This window comes from Ips typographus, linkage group LG1 (genome assembly GCF_016097725.1).
Source record: "Ips typographus isolate SLU linkage group LG1, UJ_Ityp_2.0, whole genome shotgun sequence".
NCBI classification, from domain to species: Eukaryota; Metazoa; Arthropoda; class Insecta; order Coleoptera; family Curculionidae; genus Ips; species Ips typographus.
The window spans coordinates 14,959,740-14,983,900 of NC_138422.1; the positions used below are offsets into that span (position 1 = coordinate 14,959,740).

The 24,161-nt window shown below is 33.6% G+C and overlaps 2 protein-coding genes and 1 long non-coding RNA gene across 3 annotated transcripts in view; 2 read left to right on the forward strand and 1 right to left on the reverse strand.

Moving 5' to 3' along the window:
• The window catches only part of LOC145727185 (uncharacterized), a 219,319-nt gene that overhangs the window by 46,153 nt on the left and 149,005 nt on the right, over window positions 1-24,161 (forward strand). Inside the window, exons 2-3 of the mRNA XM_081976667.1 lie at window positions 9,974-10,144; window positions 12,131-12,334. Coding sequence (XP_081832793.1) covers window positions 9,974-10,144; window positions 12,131-12,334 — 375 coding nt within the window. The remainder of the gene's footprint in view (window positions 1-9,973; window positions 10,145-12,130; window positions 12,335-24,161) is intronic.
• Window positions 9,513-9,923, reverse strand: LOC145729483 (uncharacterized). Its single transcript, XM_081980284.1, has one exon. It carries the CDS (start codon window positions 9,869-9,871, stop codon window positions 9,569-9,571), a length of 303 nt encoding a protein of 100 aa, XP_081836410.1. The 5' UTR covers window positions 9,872-9,923; the 3' UTR covers window positions 9,513-9,568.
• LOC145733133 (uncharacterized) lies at window positions 13,589-16,127 on the forward strand. Its single transcript, XR_014179122.1, has 3 exons — window positions 13,589-15,605; window positions 15,669-15,778; window positions 15,835-16,127. It is a non-coding gene; the product is annotated as an uncharacterized LOC145733133 (long non-coding RNA).

Consider the following 24,161-nt stretch of genomic DNA (forward strand, 5'->3'; position numbering starts at 1 on the left):
ATCTCCGAATAAGACAATATGGCGCCCGATAATGGATTGGACATTTCCATAATGGAAAGTGCACTACGATATTAATACAGTGAGTTAATGGTGTTGTGTATGAAAACACTTTTTACCAAGAAATGATTTATTTCAAAACTTAATCGTAATGATTGTTTGATATAAACAAAATCAAAGTAAATTGGTGTGTCATCAGAAGAGACCAAATGTGCATTACTGTTTATTGTAATGTGTGTTCGACAACATTCCAATTTTGTTTGGTTTGTAAGAGGAGCATTTCCATTTAAACTCCTCTTTTTACTCTGTAATAACGTTGTTTAGGTCTATTCTATTTAACGACTCCCTAATAACAATGTCACCATTAATAAACTGCTATTTCATAAATCCGCACTTCATTAGTGGGTTACCTTTGATCCGTGTTCCATTGACATGGCCGCACAAATGTAAATTACAAAGTAAAGTTCGGTCGGGCAAAAACGCATCGAAAATCGACATTTATTCTGACTCTTCTGGCGTCATTAATTAAAATTTCTATATTGGTAGGACAGGAAATCAATCACTTTGAATTGTTTTACGCACGACCAAATTTTGCATTCAATGTTTGTTTATTTTTTACCTCTTATTACAGAGATATTGATTAATTTCTTAATTAAATTTCTTAATAGTTTAGAGGCAATTGCAACTGGCTAAACGGATATCACAGTCAGTGTTTCACAATTTGCGATCCTTGTGCGATAAGGACATCGTATCTTATTTAACTATTCCAAAACGAACCTTTGTCCACAATGGATAAACATTCTATCCAAGCAAAAAAAACCGTCAATGACGTCACACTTTTCCCTTTCAGTGCTCTCCGGTCCATAAATTACCCAGGAAAAAAATAACCTTGCCTGGATATTTGTCAAACCGGGAAACTAGACAGATTCTCCCAAAAGACTATCGGTATTGATTGCCGTTTATTCTCATAAGCGCTTTTGAAATATGGCGTCGTAAATACGCTGAGTTGCATTATAACTCATTCGTTTTCTGTTTATTTACAGTTTGCCCACAAATGAAAATCTACAACGCTTCTTTATCATATATTTTACTTATGTTGGAAAAATTTGAAAACTACCTCGTATAATTTTCAATAAGAAAATTGGCCCTAAATGCACGAGGATTTTCAAGGGTCAGTCGGGAGATGAATGTTATGTTTTTTATGGCCCTTAAATCCGTTTCGAGAACCGATAAATTGGCTTAACAGCTGTTTTCCACGAAATAGAACTAATGGAAATATATAAAATGTTTCTGATTTACACAATTATTCTTTCATGGGTCTCTCTGGGAAAGCTTTGGTCTAATAATATATGATTCAATTTAGACTCAAATGAGTTTGATCACCGCCCTCTGTACAAGAAAGCCTAGAATGTCACTTTTAATGGCGGCGTTAGCGGTTTTTTTTTTGTACACAAACCTATGGAGATGCAGTAGAAAATATGTTTTTTTTATTTTTTCGTGTAATTGATTAGAAGTTGTGAGTGAAAAATCAAAGAACGCTTTATTCCTGATCCAGATATGTATAGATATGGCTTTTTATACCCAATAAAGTCCAGCCAAAGCAAGTTTGGTTAGAACCCTTTGTCCTGGAAAGTACAACAAACTAATGTGAATACTGCTCAATCAAAGAAAATTTGGAAATCCTTGAAGCTAGGTAAGCAAAACTGGTAAATGGGTTTTATATTATTACCAAGACCTTTCTTTTAAAATGTAAATGTGCCAATGGAACTTCTAAAAGCTGTCCTGTTTCTTCAGAGTAAACCTTTGTTGCTCTCAAATGCAGGCGGCCTCAAAATGTAACCCACATACCTATGTATGTAAGAGGCAATAAGTTTACTGAATGAGAAAGCATATTGTACTTACCACTGAGTATTGTGTTGGAGTAAAATCATTCCAGTACAAAGCTTTCAACCACTGTTGGGTTCCAGCAGGATCTTTTGGAAAGTAAAAGACTTACACTTTTGGGCCTTTCACCAAATTGCTTTTACAATTTGGCAAACAACAAGTGGAAGGCATATTGTAGAGGCAATAGAATTTAAGTTAAAAAACCAACATCAAATTATAGAACAATGAAGGAACAATAACAATAGTGATAACACAATAAAATGAACACAAACTACACTTTCACTAGAACAATAAACATATAAACAACAATATATAATAGCAAACAAAAATTACTTTGGCAAGTAATCCCAAGTCTTGACTTTAAACCTTAAAAATTAATCTAATCATCGAAAAACTCAATTTCCACAATACAAACAAATGCAAACTGTCAACCACTATTTCGGCCATATTGGAATTTTTGGCATGCACCTTCTTGGCTTTCTTCTACAGAGGGCGGTGGTTTGATACGACTCTAAACGTCAATAATGTCAATGTCACATTCGTCATATAACCACAAACGAAAATTGCTAATTCGAAAGTTTCGGGTATCTTCCCGGAAAGTTACGGAAGAAATACGAAAGTTCCCAAATTTGCTCAACTCTACTTTTAAAGTTCACATAATTCGATCATATACAAGCTAATCATATAACGTCGTTATCTCTTCTTTCTGATGTTAGAACGGATCAAAAAAGTACACGTTTTAAATTAATTCGTATTTTCTCGATTGAGTTCATATACTATCCGATCATATACCAACAAATAATTAGTTTGTTTAAATATAGGTTTGATTTTCAAAGAACCAAAATGTTTAAAAAGTTTTACTTTCATTAACTTGCATTTATGGTCGAATCTATTCTGTTGGATTAATTTTTTCACGTCTTAGTGATTATCAAACTTTATTCTCAAAGCAAAAAAGTAGCACAGAGAGTAATAATTAAAACAGGTAGAAAGATGAATAGTTTACACTACTAAAAATTTTTTTTTGCATATTTGAAAGAAATTGATATGCTTGATGTTAAGTTAGATTATGCTTAGCAATTTCAGCGCCTTTTAATCTCCATATTTGAATAGTTTTTTGTTAGTTTATTCACCAAAATACATTCAAAGCATATCTATAAATATAATCCAATAACGTCGTTTCAATTTCATGACATCTTTCTATAAATCAACACAACATCTGTGTGTGAGAAAGCATCAAAGTCGCCAAAAGGGCACACAAAATCCCAATACTTTCTATCGCATTATCAACTAAATAACTTGGCTAGAACCCGACTCAAAGGAAAGTCAATATATCCATCCCACCCGCAGTCTTCTTTCCCATTTCTTTGGCATGCAAATCGATCCCAGACCGGACACGTCACATCAGGAGAATTCCCGCGATTCCCTAATATCCCCCGGGATATTCTAATGTCGTTCGTGTTGGTAGCCCCTTGTCTCCGATCTGCATTTTCGAAAGAAAATAGTCACAAAAAAGACCGGTTTTATTTAACTTTAGCTCACTTTAACACTTCTTTATATCTGGCTTTGATTAGATAGTTATTATTATTCTCATAGTGCTTATTATTCACTAGTTGTCTAGAGGAATGAGTCATTACTACCCGCGTGCATACCTAAAATATAGCAAAAATTCAAGTAAAATTAAGTGACGTAAGAGTGTAATAAGTTTCATTCTATAACAAGGAAATTTCAAGAAATTTCTTGCCATTCTCTATGCCAAACTTAGTGAATATGGTCAAAAAATTTCTGTGCATTTTTATTATAATTTAACCTTTTCCGTATCTCTGGTAGTTTCCGCGAGGGTCCAATTTGAATTACCCTGTAGTATTCTACTCGCATGTAATAGCTATTATGCACTCGGTAATTTACAAGACTTGCCTTCGGCTCATCTTTGTGAGTAATAGCTGTCATTACATACTCGCTGAATAATATACTATGATCGCACTGGATTGAATATTGCATGTTTACCGAACTAGCCATGACCTCACCGTGATATACGTTAACTACGTGGCAATCACAGGCCAGAAGCATTCCTTCGTAAATTCCACGGACGTAATTATACAAAAAGCAATCACGTTAGAATTCCAGCAAACTTTACATAGCACGAACTTGAGCCGAAATGGCTTTTATGCTTACACAGCAATTAATAATTTGGTACCTAGCTTATCGCGAAACATTTATCGTTTCTTGCTAGCTACGGTTTTTTTTAATAATGCTTGTACGCACGCAGTTGAAGCTCCATTAGTATTTATTTCAAGGAACGTGTGAGGAATGTTATTTCAAGGGTTTGGGGCACGTGTATGCTACCAAATGTTCTAATGACAAATAGCCTAAAAGTAAATTAATTGCGTATTAAATGAAAAGTCCAAAATCAATCATTTTGGTCACGCCTTGCCAGCGATAGATCTTTTATGTCCCTTTCCTACTTTGATATTAAGCCTAAATTTACCTATTTAATAGAAACTATTAAATAAAACCGTAGTGGTTTGAACCGTAAATGGTTTGTCTAGAATTTGAATAATTGTGCTGCCAACTTACACACTCTTTCATGAATTGTAGTTTGCTTTAATGTTTTAAGGAAAACAGTGGTAGCGTTATTTTTAAACAACACATCTTACAAAATTGAGATGATACAAAAAACATACAAGCAGGAAAGAACCAACTATTGGTTTCATTAAAGGAAGCTGAAATGCAAATAATGAAACATGTACAAGTCTAACTTGGAAGAAGGAAAAAGCAGTAAAAGGATGTCCCAAACAGCCACCCACACATCTAGATAAGCTAAGTATTTAAAAATAACCGAAATATACAGAATTTTAAAAACTGTAATTTATACAAGCCTGATGAATGTATTGAATATTAGCATAACTTCAAAACGGATAGATTTACGGAAAAACTGCAAGAGAAAGTAACTTAAGAATCTCTTTAAAGGATTTAAAATCAACCAACTAACTGTGCACTCTCGTGGCTGGTATACCTATTTTGTGGTTTACAATGGTCGGTTTTTGGCTGTTGGATCTGTAGTTAGTGGAAATCAAACGATATAACTTTTTTGTTACAGAATCAATTTGTTACATTGTTGTTTTTTGTTTAATACAAAAATTTACCTACTATTCATAAAGTTCCAATAGTTCTCTGTTACAGCTGATTCAAATAAACAGTTTGGAATTGGCCATACTTGTGTATTTTCAGCATTATCGGGTAACTAAAGTAGGTACACATGATACTACAATACATTTTGGTTATGTTTAGAAGCGAATGGCGTTCCAACTGCTACACATAATTGTTACTAACTTTAATAAAAAAAAGGAAAATAACTGAGAAACTACAAATTTGCTTGATTGTATATTTACGCCCACTGCTTTCGTGCGAGGTTTCAATTCGTACGCCCCCTGCCAATTTTTGTATTAAAGTTACGATTTCTAATTGCCCCGGCTGAAAACACATTTAGTTGGTGGAGTTTTCGTTCTGATATCGAAATTTAACGATTATTGCCTACACATAAACGTCAGTCGGGGTGGAAATTTAAATTCAATTTACCAAATATTCGGAAATTGGACGTGCGTAAGCGTCGAACTAATTGCACCGTAGGTCCGAACGTTTTCGGTAATTTTAAATTTAAATACTCGCCAGGATTTTGACGGGAGGGTTTGTGTTGTTAGATAATAAATACAAAAAGTGATATTTTTTGGTATGCAACTACTGTCCGTCTCAGGCCACTGACTTACCATAAAGTGTTGTGGTATAAGTAAGTCTACTCGTATGTAATGACTATTACTCACTCGATGACTGTCTTTTGGCTCGTATCGCTAAACTTAATCTTCGTGAGAAACAGCTACCATTACATGCTCGTTGAATAATATACTATAAGGTAACTACTAAACTTATTAATAAGCCGGTAACAAGTGGATCAATGTCGGTCAAAATTGCGATATAATAAAACTGACGAAAATTTACACCAGGAGCAAATGAATTTGAGATAAAGGCCCTGAAATAAAGCCGGTCGTTTATCATTGTCGTTTCAAAAGAAAAATATGAAATTATTTGTCCACTGAATATACTGAAGGTTTTAAAGCGAGCTGCGGCGAGGATTTGAGGGACTCTCTATTTATCATTTTTTCGGACTTTTTTAACAAAACGATGCCGGTTTAAAACTCGGTGAAGCAATGCGGAAACCTCAACCGCAAGCTAATTTTTTCCAACTAAAATTTCAGCAATTCGTTTTGCTGATTATGACAAGAACAATAACTAGCCGGCCAGCAGCGGGTCAATGCGAAGTAATTTGGGATGAAATCGGGACGTTTTGTTTGTTACACTAACCTCTATGATTTATAGACGAATGTAAGCTGTAAAATTTGAATTATTACAGCTGCAGGCTAAATGTTTCGAAAATATTGGCCCCGTTTATTCATCACCTCTGTCAAACGCTTTTTGAAGCAGAAATTAAACACTTGTCACAAAATAAACCAATTCCGACGATCAAATAATTTAATACAGTGTAAAACTGTCTTTTAAACACTTTAAAATTTCATGTTAAACCGTTTAACTTCAAATGCAATTAATAACGACTTAATTTAACTTATCAACATAATTTTTAAATAAATTTTTATACGTAGAAACATTTTGATTTAACCTAGTTAGGGTCGGTTTCTTTCTTTAACATAATTCTAAGAGTGAACTAGATATTTGACTGTGTAAATTAACATTTAGACTATTGATCGTTTTGAACAATTCCAATTTATAGATGATCTGAAATGAAAGTTATCCGGGCTTTATTTCAGTTTTGACCGGCCGTGAAAGCCTTTATACAATAGATTTTGACACATTTTTAAACTGTTTGAGATTTGTATTCATTATTCAGTAATCGATTATTCACAATATTCATATTTAATTTTTTCTCTGTGTCAAGATTTCTAGTCTTTTGAAAGGTTTTAATAACTTTTGCATCATTTTTAAATAATTTGCAACATTTTTAAGGCTAAAAGATTAGTGAAAAAAGAACAGTTACAATTATAGAAAAAAAATTAGTAGACCTTACAATAAAAAAAAAAGAAAGGAAAAAGCGAAAATGATCGCAAAAGTCATGTGACGCTTCACCAAAAAAACGGTCAAGATGGCGGAATTATGTGTGTCACATGACTCTGACAGAACAGAAAAGTAAAGAATAGAGAAAATACATCAGTCGAGATGGGCGAGCAAAAATATCACGTGACCTTGTAAAAATTGATTGGAATTAGTGATATATTTGAAGTTAGGTGATCTTAAAAGAACTGAAAATGACTGAAATGTCACGTGATTTTGAATAAACTGATTATTTGTGACTTTTTAGATCTTTTGCAGTATTTCTAGACATCCTGGAACATTTCTAGGGCAGACAAAATTTCTAAACTTACAGAAACATTTTTAGAGTTTTTGTCACATTTTTCGAAACTTTTGGCAACAATTTTAATAGTTTTACAACATCTTTAGACCTTTTGCAACATTTATTTGCATTTTGAACGTTTCTAGACACTCAACAACAATTTTAAGCTTTAATCGACATTTCTAGACTTTTTGTAACATTTTTAGGTCTTTTCGAGTATTCTTAGATCTTTTCCAACATTTATAAGCCTTTTTCACTGTGTAAAGTGACCGTTAAACCGATTAAATACTGACTCGTGCAGATTTAACAACTATATTTCAATAAAGTTTAATTTGTAACAATTATTTGTTACAACAGCCTTATTGACATGGTTTTGCTAAAGTTTTACTGTCAATTTTGAGAAGCAGGAAATATTTTAGTAATTTTAACAAAACTATATAAACCTGTCATTTTATTATACAGAAAAAAATCCATTAATATGGTAGGTTCAAACGGATTGTGAATAGACTATAGTTGGATTTGAAGTTAGCAATAAACCAACCATACAGGGTGTACTAATAACACTACTTATCTAATACATTAAAACCAACGCAACGGGGGTAAAAGAGGACATAAAAGCTACACAAAAACTATCAATCTTAACTATACTAGCATGATATTATTAATTAATAAAACACCTTGTATAGTTGTTAAGGTTCCTAATAGCAGTACTAAAACAAAAGTCACGACATAACCATTAAGGAGGTCGCTTTTTGTTACGTACGGTAAATATAAGAAAACAATCACAACCAGAATTCGGAATTCCATTTTCCCTAATGTTGTTCGGATTTACATAGCACACATATTTCTCGTTAAAAGCCCGGTCATATCTCCTCTCCGAGGCAAATCCGTGGAAAATACACCGCAAGCGTCGTCTGTATAAACAGGAAGTCGAATATTTACTGCAGATTAAAATGCTCCGAACCAAAAAGGGAATAAAAGACGAGATAAGAGTATATACAGGCCGGAACGAAGGATGATATGAAGAATTAACTTAAACGGTCCCCGAAGAGTGCTTCCTACGGCCTGGGGCGAGCAAAAACCTGCCCTTCGCTACCTTTTGCTACTTAAAACGCGATTTCCTGCGGTTGAACGTATTTAACCTGTCCAGAGTAAGGATTACCGTTATTTAGTTAATACCCTTTCTGGTCGGGATTTAAAAGTGAGATACAGTCTGGCAATTTTATATTGTTCTTGGCTAAGTTGCGGCCTTGTTGTTCTCTCCACTCGGTTTCCCTGGAGCCTCGTAATTACGCCGTTCGAACACCGCACAATTGCGATTTTAAATCTCAAGATCGGTTGCTCTTTTAAGTCCAAATTTGGCAACGAAATAATGAGATTGTTCTCCATCATCCAGGAAAAAATATACAAAGTGAATTCTTTCTTTCTAACGGTTTTTCTTTAATATCTAGAGATCTTCTTTAAACTCAGTAATGATCAACTCTGTCTCAAGTCAACATAGTTGATGACACACGAAGACTTAAAAATAATACATGATTTCCAAAAAGTTATTGTTCGCGTCTTTCAATTCTTGAAGACAACAACAAACTTTGAAGAAACTATCAATCTAACCTATATTTTTAAAAAAGCAACCTACATAAGCTTTAAAGTATTTGAAATCAGAAGAAAAACGTCTTTCGAGTGAGCAAATGAAATCCAGAAGTTTCCACTCAAAGTATATCAATTTTGACATCAAATTTTGGCAATTAGAGAAGAATACTGTAATTTTGCTCTTACACTATTCCATCACATCCAAGTTAACTATTAGGGCCGATTGCACCAACGTATTTAAGGGCATCCTACGCTAAGGTTTAACTTGACTGTGACATTTTACATATGACCTGTCACAGTTAAATAATAACTTAACTCGCTCTCTAAAGGGGAAACTCATTATTAGCTATTGAGTAAAATGTAAAATATAAACAATCATCCGGTATATTAATCCTGTGATATGGTTATTATTCAATAGAGGTGTTAGATCACCACAACTCGGCCTACAATACATGTGGAAAAATATCACACTCGTGACTATAAAAACACTTATACCAGTCCGAGTTTTAATAGAATTTATGAATGACTTTACGAACATCCTGTAAGAAGAAGTGTTTGAGTTGAATCATCTGATGCATTTCCTATTTGAAACTTGGGACACCCTGTCCCATAGTTGTCAGGGCTCGTACAAAAAACTACTGTATACAAAATAATATCACATACTAGTTTATAATAAATACGTATACAAAAAATAGACAATTACTTCTTCTTGCCTTTGTCCGTTTGCTCTTCAATTTTGTGTTGAGCTTTCTTTTTAGCTTCTTCCAATTTCTGAATTTCTGCTTTGGCAAGTTGTGTTCCTTTACTAGTCAGCTCCTTGAACGCTCCTAATGCTGCCCGTTGCTGTGGCGTAGCTTTCCTTTGGTATTCTTCGTACTGTTTCACTATTTCGCTTTTACCGACACTGACCAGTTTACAAGTGGTGTTGGCGGTGATAATCAACACCATTTTGGATAGTTCTAAAGCGGCCGTGGCCAGACTGACAATTTTGCTGTTGGTCATGATTTAATAAGGTCTGGCATGTTTCGACAGCCGACCAGTTTTATTTTTTTGGTTGAACGAAACAGTGACATGACTGGTGTTTAATTGCTTTTTTTATTGCAGTTTTGGTGAGCATAGTGGAATCGGCCAAAATTACTAAGTTTCACGTTCCTGCTATGGTCTATCATGATACTGAAGCTATTTTGGAATGCGACTTTACACTGGATGAGAAGGATGATGAATTGGTGGTTAAATGGTATCTTAATGATGCAGCAGTTTATCAATGGATACCTGGTAAGTTTTTTCCACTTTCTTAAAATGTTTTATTTATTATAAATCAATTATAAAAAGAGTAGAGTGTGATAATAAACCTAATTTGCAAAATAATCGCTAATGACAAGTCAACAATGATCATAACAATATTTTATAATATTCTTCTCTAGTTACTTCTTTCTTTACTTTACTTACTTTAACATAGATAGGCAGTGATTAACTCATATGTCCATTTGCTTTGAGAGCAGCTTGAGATTAGTATAACTTTAATATCTTATGTGTGTTTAAGAAGAAATTCCAAGAAAAGCTGTAATGGCCCTCTAATGTAGAATGAGAAGGAGCTCCATCCATGTTAAACCAGAGATTCTCTATGGCTAAATTATCTCTCTGACATGATTTGATTCCAGGACATTCTTCAATTTCAGTTGAAGCACGGTTAGTTTCAGTATCAGCATATTAAGAAGATCTTCGAGAAATCTCTTCTCCATCTGCTTCTGTATGATTATCATTATTTTTCGGATCTGGATTGGCTTCTAGTAATTCTACTTCCTTCACCAATGGATCGTTTTTACTTCTCGATAAGTTTCCTTAACAAAACAGCATCAGATTCTGTCTATCAAAAAGGGATTGGTACCCTTCTAGTTGAACGGCTTTGGTAATTAAACATTCGTCATGAAGTGTGCAGTTAGATGCTTTACCAAGCAAGAATCTTAGAAGAATGTAGTGCATCTAATAAACAGCTTGTTTTCGGGAAGATGCTCAATTTCTCACTCCTACGTCCAAATTTACTATTTCTCATATTATGATACTCTTCCATATGCCCATTTCCTTCAGAGCATGCAAATGTATAAGGCAATTTAGGTTGCTTTATTATTAGGTCTTCTCATAATATTTGAGGGTTTTCTGCTCAGCTTTCTTTAAATTTGTTGTTGGTTGTTTGTAAATTGACTTCTCTAAATGTTTGGTGGGTTTACTGAATTTATTTACCACGTGAGTGGATTTTGGTAAGGTTTCATTGTTTTGTCTTAAATACCTTTTGTTTCTTTCTACTAAGCTCTTTCTAAGGTTAGTTATGTTACGTTATGTTTCATTCATTCTATGTTACGTTTTCATTTATCCTGATTAATTGTTTTTAACACTTCTGTTGCTTTCACTGTGACAGTTTTTACACGATCTTACAAGCAAATTGCAACTCAAAATTAAAACATCGCTGCCCCTCTAAATCAGAGAAATCTCGCTTACTTATTTGGCGGTTATCCAAGTTGGGTTAACACAAACGCACGGGTTAAAATACGATTTTCATTAGCTTGTACTAAACGTATATGCGTTTATTGTTCCAACACACCATTTGTCTTCCGGCAGATGCTACAACATGCTAAATTACATATAATTTGTGGAAAATCATACTAAATTGAGAAGAGGTTACGAATTACAAAAGTTTATGCGAACTGGAATAAAAATTCAGTTGGTTTGATTGTTTCCAGGTTTGTTTTGCTGATATTTGGTTGCTACAAAACGTACAAAGTGATTGTTTATATTTTACTCAATATAGGTAAATCTGTTAATTTTGATCTGACAGCTTATAACTATTTTCTGAATTGCCAAATTGACATTATGTTATTCACTTTTCACATTTTTGACACATGTTTTGATGTAATGACCTAACATCAAGCGTTTGTCTGCTACAACCTTCCAAATATTGAAAGTTTCAATGCTTAATATTAAATATCTCGAAAACGACGAAATTTACAGAGAAACTTTTTTAGGACAAAAATTGTAGATAACGAGTAGCAGAATCAAAAAATGACATCAGTGACTTGGGTTGTCATCAATTTCAAGTAGATGGGGCAGCACAAAATATTTTAGATGAGTCTCTCTTGGTCCTTTCAGTTATTTTTTGCTGTTCTGCGATGAATAGTTTTTCAAATACAATACCTTGCATTCTTAGTTTTTGTTATTTTTCTGTCAAATCGATTTTTTAAATAACTTAGTACTTATGTATTTCAGCAACTAATAAAGGTCCTCAAAGCTTGGGACTCCTAAAAAATAAAGTGAAACTAGACCATCCGCATACCCTAGACAAAAAGTGCAACTGCTTCCACAGGCTGTTGCACATCACCAAACTCGGTCCAGACTTATCCGGAAACTTCACGTGTTCAGTGTCGAGTTTGCAAAGTGAGGATACGCAGACGAAACCGATGCTGGTTGTAGGTAAGTCGTTTTTTTTTTATTCTCCACAAACTCGTTAGAGATGAAAGTTCATCGTTTAAAATTAAAAGCCGAGATGCACTTTTCTCCCCCGAAGTCAGCGACGATGCTTAAGTGATTAGAATAATCTTCGGAGTGTAAAGACGTTTTTCTCGTCATTATGTAAGTGAGACCGTCAAAAGGAAGGCGACTAAGACTAATGCTTTTGTGGTCGGATGGTGTTAAGTGCACAAGATGGTTTTTCATTTTTGTTTGTTTTTCGAAGTTGCTTTGTGGAAAATCTACCGGATTATACTTTGGAGGTTTTCGTAGGGTGTCCCGCTAAATTAAAAATGTTATAGGTATTGATACACTTTTGATAATTTTAGTAAAGTGTATGCACAAACGCTTTCTTAACTGAAAAATGTTTAGCATAATAAACCCCTTTTGCAAGTAAAATGTAGTAACAATAATAGTATAGAAAACGCCAACGAAAACTGCATTCACGTCATATTCGATCATTACGTCATAGATAAACAATGTCGCCAAACTTCTCAACATTTGTGAGATAAAAGACATTTTGCTAAAATAAGTTATTTGTCAAATGACCGTATTTGAGTTGGTTCAACCAATTTTTCATTTCGTTTATTAGCTAGTTAAGGACTACCTTAGTTTTCTTATAACTTTATATATACCCGTTTCTACATACTTGTTTCATTTATAGAATATATCCCAAATTGCAGTAAGTATCGGGTTAATCAGCATTAGTGAATGGCTTGGCCTCTACAAGTGCTTTATCTCCTCTCTCCTCCGTAAAATTGTGCTAACAAAATCTAAACAGATCTTGAACAACCAAAAACTTGAAACTTTTATGATTTTGTTAGGCTACTTAAGGCCAATGTATACAAATTTGAACTTTGAAATGAAATTACTGTAGATGAAAAAAACTGTCACTTTTGATATATAATAATACAAACTCAATTTTTGTTGACAACGTTTACACCTATTAGAGTAATATAGAAATAATACTGTTCAATAATACGATAAACCAAAGGCAATTTATTCAATAAAGTGAATTATAATTTACTTCGTAGTTACATTGAGTAGACTTTTTAATCTTTTTACATATTATACGGTCAAAGTAATTTGTTTCGATTTAATAAAATACCAGAGGATCATAGTCACTCAAATCTTAATATTACGTCACCGATGACGTGAATGCAGTTTTCGTTGGCGTAAACTACAAAATTTTCTATGCACTATTTCAGTGGATTTCCTAAAATTACATAGTGGACTAAATAGTTCAGCAGCCACTAAATCAAGAAGCCGGTTCCAGTCATTAAATTTCGTTGGGTCCGAAATAATTTGCGAATCGTATCTGGGTGAACCAAAATAGGCCCGGGGGAGCAAATAGTTAAGTGATCGATACCGAATGCAATTGTCTCCCAAAGAGTGGATTTACGGTGCGGTTTTGCCCTAAGTGGTAGGGACACTCTATAGCATTCAAGCGCGCTTTGTCTCGCTACGAACTTACTAATTGAACTTGCTATACTGACATTGTTTCAACAAACGGTATTGGCGGATTTATGTTTATTAAACTTTCTTGCAGTTTGCTTTACCCTATCAAATTCCTCGAGTAGTTCATTATTAAGGACTGCGCTATCTGCAAGTTGCCGATGACTAGCTCGCAAATAGGGCTCTTTAATACTGAAAAGGGGTAAACTGTCAAGTTTATAACGTTGCAAGAGTGCGAAGATTACATTTTCTAACTTTCGTCGTACTGTTAAAGTTATACACGGGATAGCGGAAGAAGACGTAGATAAATTCCATGCAGGTCCAATCGTTCATCCAAATAACTAGAACAGACAGTTAGGCAATCTGTCGTTGTTAACAACAATTCCCAATGGGAGGTAAAATTGGAATTTTATACTTTTCAATCATGTACAATTGTATTGGTTGCTGTAAACATGATAGATTTTCGGGCTAGAAGTGATTTTGATGTATTGAACAGTTTTTTTTCGTGAAAACAAAATTCTAAATTTTGATGTAAAATGTATGCAAGTAGTTTGTAACCAATAAACTGACAGATTTTACCGCAATTGCAAGAGGTGACATAATAGAGTTAATTGTGAAATAATAGTTGAAGGTTTACGAGATACAGAGTGTTAAAATGTTAAAATATTTTCAGAATTAGTTTGATTATTCCACAATTATTAGTTATTGAAGATGGACAAAACTTGATGCTAAACAGTAATAAAACAAAAGATATTTAGTTTTGTATCTAGTAGAGAGCGCCACATACGCATAATCTTAGGTTAGGACAGTTCTTGTAGTACGCATAGTTTTCATTTACGCAATAATCCTCTTTACGCACAGTGGTAAAAAAACGCACAGTATTACTAAGGTAGGCTATAAACTAACTGACTAATCCTGGAGAAAACTGATACCTACGTCATTTGATTTTAATTATAATTGTAATGTCGCCAATAATAATTATTATAAGAATAACACTAATAATTAGATAACATGTTTCTATGAAAATGTTATATTACACTCTTAGTGATATTATTTATCTTTAGTAGCATAATACCTATGATTAGTACAAATATGATGTTAATACGTTCAAAGTAAAATTTTTTCATGAAAAGAATTACTCTGAGTAGTAAAAACTGGATTTTACACTTTGTCGTAGGTAAAGTATTGTACGTCACACATGCTCTAAGGCGCAATTACGCACGAAGTCGCATAGTTGGAAAATTACTTTTTTTCACTCCTACTGGGATATTGGTTAATTCCTTATCAATTTAGAGAAGGATAACGAATATATGAAATAGACCAATCACTGGCAAGTTTTAGCGTGCGTAATGAAATAACCCAGTTACAGCTAATCTTGAACGTAAACCAAATAATTCTTTTGATTGTCATCCACACTGACAGTTGGTATCGAAACATTGCATTTTGGCTTATGCTTTGAGGCAATGTAATATACTATTGCCATTTCGTGCGTAAAATGCTTTTTTCAGAACTAGTTACGTAATATACTATTTCCCACTAGTAACATGATAAACATACCATTATTGACCTGTTAGTAACTTGAGAAATTAGTTTTCTCTACCTGAATAGTCATTGTTAACCTAGGTCAAAAATACTGCCAATGTCTATTAACACATATGGCATATGAAATATACTTGACAGATACAGATAAATTAGGTTGTCTCTCATTCAGAAGGTGCTTTACGCAGGTGTGTTTACATCAAGGTACCATTGAGGTTGAAGAAAACCAAACAAATCTATGGTAACTAATATCTTCAAATTTCGTATATGTTCTTTGTAAAGTTTTTGTTATTCGTTTTTAAAGATTTGGCATTCGTTTGTGTTTCGTGGCCGGAAAACTAAAGAAATTCGAGATAAACATGTCTCCTGTAGAGAATTAGTGCATTTTGATCTGATACTCCTAAGAACGATTAGGTAAGTCCAATACACGAGTTAAAATATAATGTTTTAAACCACCGACCCAATTTTAGGTGTTTATGTTGACCAGTCTCTGGAAGTAACCTATTAAGTGCCTCGGGGATGGTTAGAGAAAGTTTAAGGATATGTGAAAGCAATTAAAACACTCGTAATCCTCCACAAGATGGATTCCAATAAATTTCACTCAAAAACTAAGCTTTGAAACGTTTGAAAACTTTTACAAGCCCAAGAAAATCTAAGGTTATTTTATGTTGTAACCTTTTTTGAAGTCTTGTGTCTTGCACCAACTTGCTGACCCAAAACCATATTAGTTTGGTAGAAAATGATGCATTGTCCTTTCAGATGTGTTAATATATACTTTCCATATTCTGAGCTTTGTTTTAATTATTTTTTTTTTGTATTAATCTCCGTAATTACTAACATCATTCTAATATGCAAAAACACGAATAGGTTAGGTTCTTATGGTCGTTGCTGAAGTGAGTGAAGCAATTTTTAAGGTAATAAACTAAATTCTATACTAAATTTTCAATAAAAGGACCATTAAAAATACGGTTAAAAGTCGCTTTGCTCCTCGGGATTTAATTTTGAATAAAAGCTTCTGTTTAAACCTTGGTTAATAATATATTATTACAATTTATACTACAGTTTCACGTACTTTCTATTGCAATGCATTGTACTAGTAAGTTTACATTCCTTCAATACAAAGTATTTAATTTTCCTGCTGGTCACAATACAACAATTACATTTTAAACTTTATGTTAGATAAGCAATTTCTTGTTCAAACATAACTCAAACATTCAAACCAGCTGCGTATTCTCGAAGGAGTAATGGCCAGCTGCACTCTGAGAGGTTAATATGTATTACGAGGCAATAATATCATGTCAGTTGAGTGGTATTATTAGGCAATTAATTTAGTAGCATTATTAGGCAGATGCTTGTGGAATAATTGGTATGCAGTAGCTGCTTTATTGAAGGCGTTATTTCACACCGTCCGCTTTAATGAATAGTTCAGTTTACTCAAAGAACTGTTCCCTCTATTATTAAGGAAAATTGAATGTGCTTTGGATATTCGAGAGAAATTTAATATAATACATTTGCCGCAGTCTGAAAAAAAACCGCACCACAGGGCACCTTGTTTCCGTCTCCAAGGACCCGAAAAGGAAATTTATTTTTCGTGTCCAATTTGCGTTTAATGGATACAGAAATACGCAAATTTATTTGAATTAGGATATAACTGTATTCGAGGGAACCGACAGCAAGACAATTCAATTATATTATATTTTTAGCTGTGTCTTTTTCAAAAAAAGGCTGGCTTCGGTTATCTCGTGTTCTGCCTCACAACGGGAAATATGAAATTATCTTTCCTTATTTTTTCCTTTATTGTTTTTTAAATCGTTCAGTTTAGAGGTCTTACAGGCAAAATCAGATTTCAGTGTCTTTTATGGAGATTTACGGTTTAGCACGTGAAACTGAATAAAACGGTACGTGATGGACGATCCCAATCGGCCTAACACAATAACAAAACCGTAGGAAAAAGCCTTTGGGCTATCATTCCCCCGATAAATATCACAATAAATAAAATATTCGTATATATCCGAAATTGAAAAATAAACGAAGTGGCCGTCAGGGCGACGCTAAAATAAAATTTGTCGTCTCTCTTAGACTTCCGAAAAGAGTTATGGCCCCGAATAGAATGGAAAAGGAAAATACAAATAAAAGCCCACATTTCTGTGAACTTCTCTCCGGATGATCTATCGCGGAGCGTGACGGGCTCATGAAAGTAGATGAAACTGGGATGCAAAATTGCTGAAAGTTTTAAGGAGATTTAAGAGTGAATTTATGACGTTTTGAATTTAGGACTTCCCGATATGATCGTACAAGCCACTGCAAAATAAGTTCTTGCGGCAAGAAACTACTCGAAGATGTCGGATATTGGCGGGCAAAGTATCCACTTGTTATGTTGTTGAAGTTGTTTGTTTCGATACTTCCTCTTGAAGTTAATCCAAAATCGTTACAAAAATAGAAAAGGTTAAAATGTGTTCAATTTAATAACAACGTAAACAACCCGAGTTGGGATAAATTTTATCAAAATTAACTACTGAATATCAAACGTATTGTTATCGACAAAGACCGATATTGCAAGTATTGCTAAATAGCAAGCTATTAGCCAAAAAGTCCTATTTAATTTTTATTCTATTTAGATAGAAGGCGTTTTCCCAATTATAATTTTTTTAAGCTTCTTTAAAAGGACAAATGCAATAGTACGGATTTATTTTAAATATTCGACAAAGATTTGGTATGCTGTCATATTATAAAATTGCAAATCTCTGTCACTTTCGTAAAACAAAATATTAATAAAAGCCTTTTTAAAAAAGTGTATTTGACTACTTTCCCCCAAAAGATACTAATATTAGCCCCAATTTTAGATTAAATATTTTTCATTATAGTGGAAGTGAAACATCCCCTAGCGGCAAATTCAGATACTTTAATATAATTTTCAGCAATTTCTCGTAGTCACATTTTTATTACCAAGAATGGTTTAACGAAGTGTAACGATAGTTTCAGTGGAACAGCCGCGTGTAAGGCTCACTGCGACACTCTATTCAATATTAGCTAAAAAACCAAATTTTTTATATTTTATAAAGAGTGTCACTAAAAAATAAATGCTAATTGACTCTCCTGTAAGAAAAATCATTCCAAAATTGTTTTCTTAGAAGGGACAATCATAAATAAAATAAAATAGACCTTTCAAAAAATGTCCACACCTCTACTCATCCATAAATGTCTGAAATACCATGGGTCATGTATAATGCCAAGATATTTTAGTCAGTTTTCTGTAATTTTTTTGCTAATTTAAAGTTATTCAACGTGTTTTAACTCTATTTAGAGCATTTCAGTTAATTTTGGAATGTTACTGGCTTATTTAGGATATTCTAGGCTGATCGACGTTGTTTTAAACGTTTTTGGCAAACTCGACAGTTAATGGTTTATTCAGTTCCATAGACTTCTGAGTGATTCAAATTCATTTAGAGCATTTTAAGGTTATTTAGTATTAACTCTAGAATAGCAAATCAACTTTTAAAGTAATCACTTTTGCATTCATGTGAAGAAAGTCATCACCTAACCTCCTAAATCTCCCTAGGGTATTTGCAATCCGCAAAATAAACATGTAAACCCCTCAGTAATCACCGAGAGGTCAAGTCGGAAATTTGGGGCGGTCGCTTTGATAAATAGAGGAAATGAGCAACTACGTGTGTGTTGAAGGGTTAGGGTAACTTTGGATTATCTTTTTTAAAATGCACTCTTGAATGATAAATTGACACTAAAAACTTAACTATAAATTCAAAAAATTTTTGGTTTGCCTCTTAAGCGAATTTATCAAGGCTTTTATAAAATAAATGAGTCTGCCGCCACAAAAGTCCGCCGTTTTAATTGAAGCGGCTATCTCGATTCGCGTTTTATCCGAAATTCAATTATTTCTGCGAGCCGGAGGTAATTGCTGATGGAATTCAATTATTAACGAATATCGTAATAAATTGTTTTAAATAAGAGATAAGTTACGTTATTTAATCTAATAATATTTTGTTGATTCAACAGAATCTGGATTTCATACGGGAATCGAATTAAAACCAACCTAAACCGGATTTTGCTAATGCAATTTCATAAAGGATTATGACGGCTCGTTTTTACACTGTGCAATTGTAGAGAGCCTTGAATATTCAGAAAGTAAATATTAACGTTTACATACCTTAAATTTCAGGTATTAAAGTTGCAGATTTCTGCTTATGAATATGACCACATGTACAGTAAGATTTTACAGGCTGGAACAAATCCAAATTAAAATCTTGATAAATTCTTGTATGTATTCAAAGTGCTTCAAAAACAAATTACAACCAGCAACCTTACTTTTCGCGGTTCCAATTTGTTGCTTAACAGAAAGCTTAATTTGACTTCGAATATCTCTGAAACCAAACATTTCTTAATAGTACAATTTTGAGGTCACTGTGTAACTCTGTGCAGAAAAAATCAAATGTCCTAATAATATACTGGGTCTCGTCCTGCATTATGTTACTTAAAAGTCAATAACGTCACTTTTCAGATATTTCTTTCAGCAAAACCAATTTTGACCTCAAAAATCACATATCTTTTGTATGAAACTATTTAGGTCATTGTGTAGGTCTATGCAAGTATAATCTATCGACGTAATAATATACAGGTTGTTTGTTCTAGACGAAATTGTTGACTTTTGTTTCTTGGTGTGTCAATTTTCAGAAACTTTTCATATATTTCGGAAAGCACATTTTTTTGTGTTACATTTTTTAGGTTACTGTGTGTAGGTGTGTGATGATATACAAAGTGTCTATGAAATTTTTGACTTCACTTTCAATCACTAGCGTCTCGTTTCAGCGGATAAAACCCAATTTTGATCTAAAATATCTCAAAATATTCTCAAAAACCTAACATTTTCTCATTTTCTGTGTTGCACTCGACTTTGAACTTGTATGTCAGTTTTCAAGCGCTTGACACATCTACATGAAGTTAAATCCAATTTTGGCTTTAAATGTCTCTCATAAAGCAGACACTTTTTAGGTAACTGGGTAGCTCTGGAAAAGCACAATCGAATCACGTATTGATTTGCAGGGACTATTTGAATTATTTGCGTAACTGCTAAAACAACCAACTGTCAAAATCAACACGCTTCGAATTTAACATAAGCTTAGTATTTTCCGTGCATTGGCGTTTCAAGTTATATGACACTGTCACTTCATATTTATGAAACCAATGGTAAATTCCTAACCAAAATCAACGTAAACAAACGAAGAAATGACAGCTGGAATGCCCAAAACTTTTTTCAAAACTGTTCACCAGAGGGAGTCTCTTCGCCAATAGCTACCTAACAATTAACATTTTCTGTAGCACTTTGGTTGGGGGTTTAAGAAATACTATAAGGACTACACAGTGAACCAAACTAGATCTCTGTAACTGTCAAAGTTACCACTTGCAATTTGACTTTAGTTTAAGATATAACATGTTTCTCTTTTAGAGCAGTTTTGTATTTTTTTGGTAAAATGCCACCAAACGGGTGTAACTACAGTTTCCAGGTGCGTAACCACCAAAACATAGAAAATATTTACTGAATTCAATCGAAATTTCAGGAAATTATTCTTGAAAAATAATGATTTGAACCTGTATATTTAAAACCACACCCAAAATAATAAAAATTTATTATATGATCAGATTTGATTTGGCTGTTTCTCCTCATTGAAAATCATCCTCATTGAAAATTTGGTAAAATCAGTCATTTTTCAAATTGACTCCCTCTAGAGTTGGTTTCAAAAGGTTGTAAATAAATAAAGTTGTTTCGTTTCTGTTCTCTGACATTTTCTTGATGAAGAACGTCACGTAAGAACAGAATTAGTGAAAACTAAATAAATAAAATTTTCTCATGAATAAACTACGTTGACTTTTTTTTTGGTAAAAAGTTCAGTCATTTTCTTTGCTGAAAAGATAAATCGTTCGCACTTAAAAGCCGCAAAACACTTAACAGCCCCAATTTAAAACATAACATCAAATCGTTTCTCAGGAGGAAATTTAAGATAAATGAAGTGCATGGAACTTTTATAGAGGTTACGTCGTGCTGGCGGAAGTTCAGCACGAGATTCGGCGAAAAGTTTTTAGTTCAAGTGTTTATTATCGAATTACTTCGAATTTTCAATTGGTGTTCGGTAATAAAATGCCTGGAGAGGTTTAAACGACAATCAAACTAAATTGCTCAAGCGTGGAAACACAGAAAGAAAACTGACGTTAAGATGTAACAATTATTTAAAGGATAATCTCCCAGTGTACTGGGTAGATAAACTGAATTAAATTTAAATTAGAACTACTGAGCACCGGAGCGCAACGGGGTTAATTAGAGAAGAAGAAGCGAATTAACATTTAAGGGATTCATCGTCTAACACACCCGCCTTTTCGTCGAATCACCGGAGCAGGGAAGGCTGATTAGCCCGGGTTTATCGTTCCAGTATTCCGGTTTATTGGCGGGAATAGTGCCGGACTAAGACATGACAGTTCAGAAGAGGGATATGTTTATAATTCGACCACGTATTCACAGCCAGGTTGAATGGGAGTAGTTGGATTTAATTAATTATTGTCGCATAATTGTTGAGTCCGTTCAACTGTCAGATCAAGCAGATTACACTATCAGACCAATGGGAAATTTGGACGTTACCATTGTATTTTGGTAAACAATGATGAATAGTACACTTTAATCCTACAAGTCTCTAATAATAATAATTAATCTACATAATTTGATGAGGTATGATACACATTTTATTTAAAAAATAGTCTGATTTTGCTGGACATTAAAGGGTCACTAGTGTAGTTCAGTTTAATTTAATCCAGGAGTGGAAACTCTAAAACTTATAATAAACCACTTGGTTTTATTAAAATTTTAACAAAAATAGCTTTTTGGATTATTTTTCAATAAAGGTGATCAACTGGCATAAAAAGTTCCTAGCCACCAAAAACATGACTATATTTATGTATTAAGAGTGAAAAATAAGGCTAACTTTGTCGTGTGGTTTTTGGTTGCGTCTAAACTATTTACAAATCAGTAAAATAACGTTTTACTATGCATGTGTATAGGGGCCCAAAAACATCTTTCCCAAACTCTGTATTGCTAGATAAGAAATAGGGGTAGGTTCACGTTTTCTATAGTCAATTTGGAAGTTATTTATTGGGGAAAATGCAAATGCAAACAAAGTTAGGATAAGAAAAACTGTTTCGGAGGGCAGCATATAAAAATGTTTACGATCTGAAAGGGACGTAGATCAGCAAAAAAAATGACGGTGGTTGTCCATTTGGGGAGGAATAAAACGATCCGCTTAAGGGTCGATGTTCTATAAATTTTTTTGCCGATTCGAACCCTTAACAATGCATCCAACTAGTGCAGACTGAAAAGCTTACGTGTGTCAGATCTTTTATTAACAATCAGACTGTGACCATTTTCGGACGCGAAATACTATTAATATTAAAAACTAGGGGTGGGCCGTCGGATTCCTCGTCAAGCAAATTAAAAATAACTGCCCCATGGCTAATTTAAAATATGCGTTTGTCCTTCACGAGCAGAGCCATATCGTCGGTCCTATTTTTTCCATTGCAGCTTTCAGCTCCATTTCCAGCTCTTTAATTTTGCCCGGACCGACCGAGCTAACTGTCAACTTGCGAGCTATTATTCACCGGCCCATTCACAGTTGGCAATATTGTCGGCGAGCAAAAAGGAAAAGTAGCGCATAATAAAGCGCCCTGTATAAGCGGACTTTGTTAAGCTTTTCGGTCCCCATGGTCCAGTCATTTCTAATGTAAAAGTCTCCAACGAGAGATGTTCCACTGAATTCTTCCTCTTTTCAGTTATATCTCATTCTAATGTTGCCCTAGCACTAAATTACTTGGCTTCCTTCAGCAGATATTTGAATATTTAGCGAAAAAATCTCTATTAAATACCTACTGTGGCAGACTGGTTGAACTTTCATTGTTATTCATTCAACAATAACTCTTATGCTTTGCACATCAATCAACAAAACCTAAATGACTGCAAAATAACATGTTTTGTCATGCAAACTTCTCAACAATAAATAAAGGTTAATATTAAACAACAACTATGAAACACATACACACTAAAAGGGCTTAATAGATGCAATTAAGCTACACACTCCCCACAGTTTAAAGTGTTTCCAGACTATTACGCAATATCTTAATGGAATGGAAAATGCACATTTGCAGTGGACATTGTCCGCTATATTTATGCAATGTACTTTTCGTACGTGGCATATCTGGTTGGGAATACAAAGGCAAATTTTTTCTCTCGATTAAGTTACCCTATTACAAAATTAATTTATATCGTTTGCTTGTTTGCTAATAAAGAAAATAAATTTTTCTAGTTTTCAGTAAAACCGTCAAACGTACTGAAATTGAATCGTTTCTTTGCAAACGCATCTTCAGTCAGGTAAAACTTCGTAAAGCCTGTCAATACAAATAAAACATTTTTTTATTGACAGCTGCTCTAAAATGTAATATAATAAATTTGGTTTTATTGGAACAAAAAATACTTCAGAATAATACAGCAAGTAAAACATTTTATTACTTTTTGAAGCTTTCCACAATGAAAATTTAACAAAATGACTTTTAATTTTTTATGGATACATATAAATTACTTTAATTTTTTACGTTATTTTAAATGCACATTAATGTTATTTTCACTCATACGTACGTTTTTGAACAAATTTATGATTTGGTTTTATTATTTGACAAATTTGTTCTAAAGACATTAGAAATAAAAATATAGGAAAGAGTTCGAGCTGCTCAAAACTAAATACCCTTA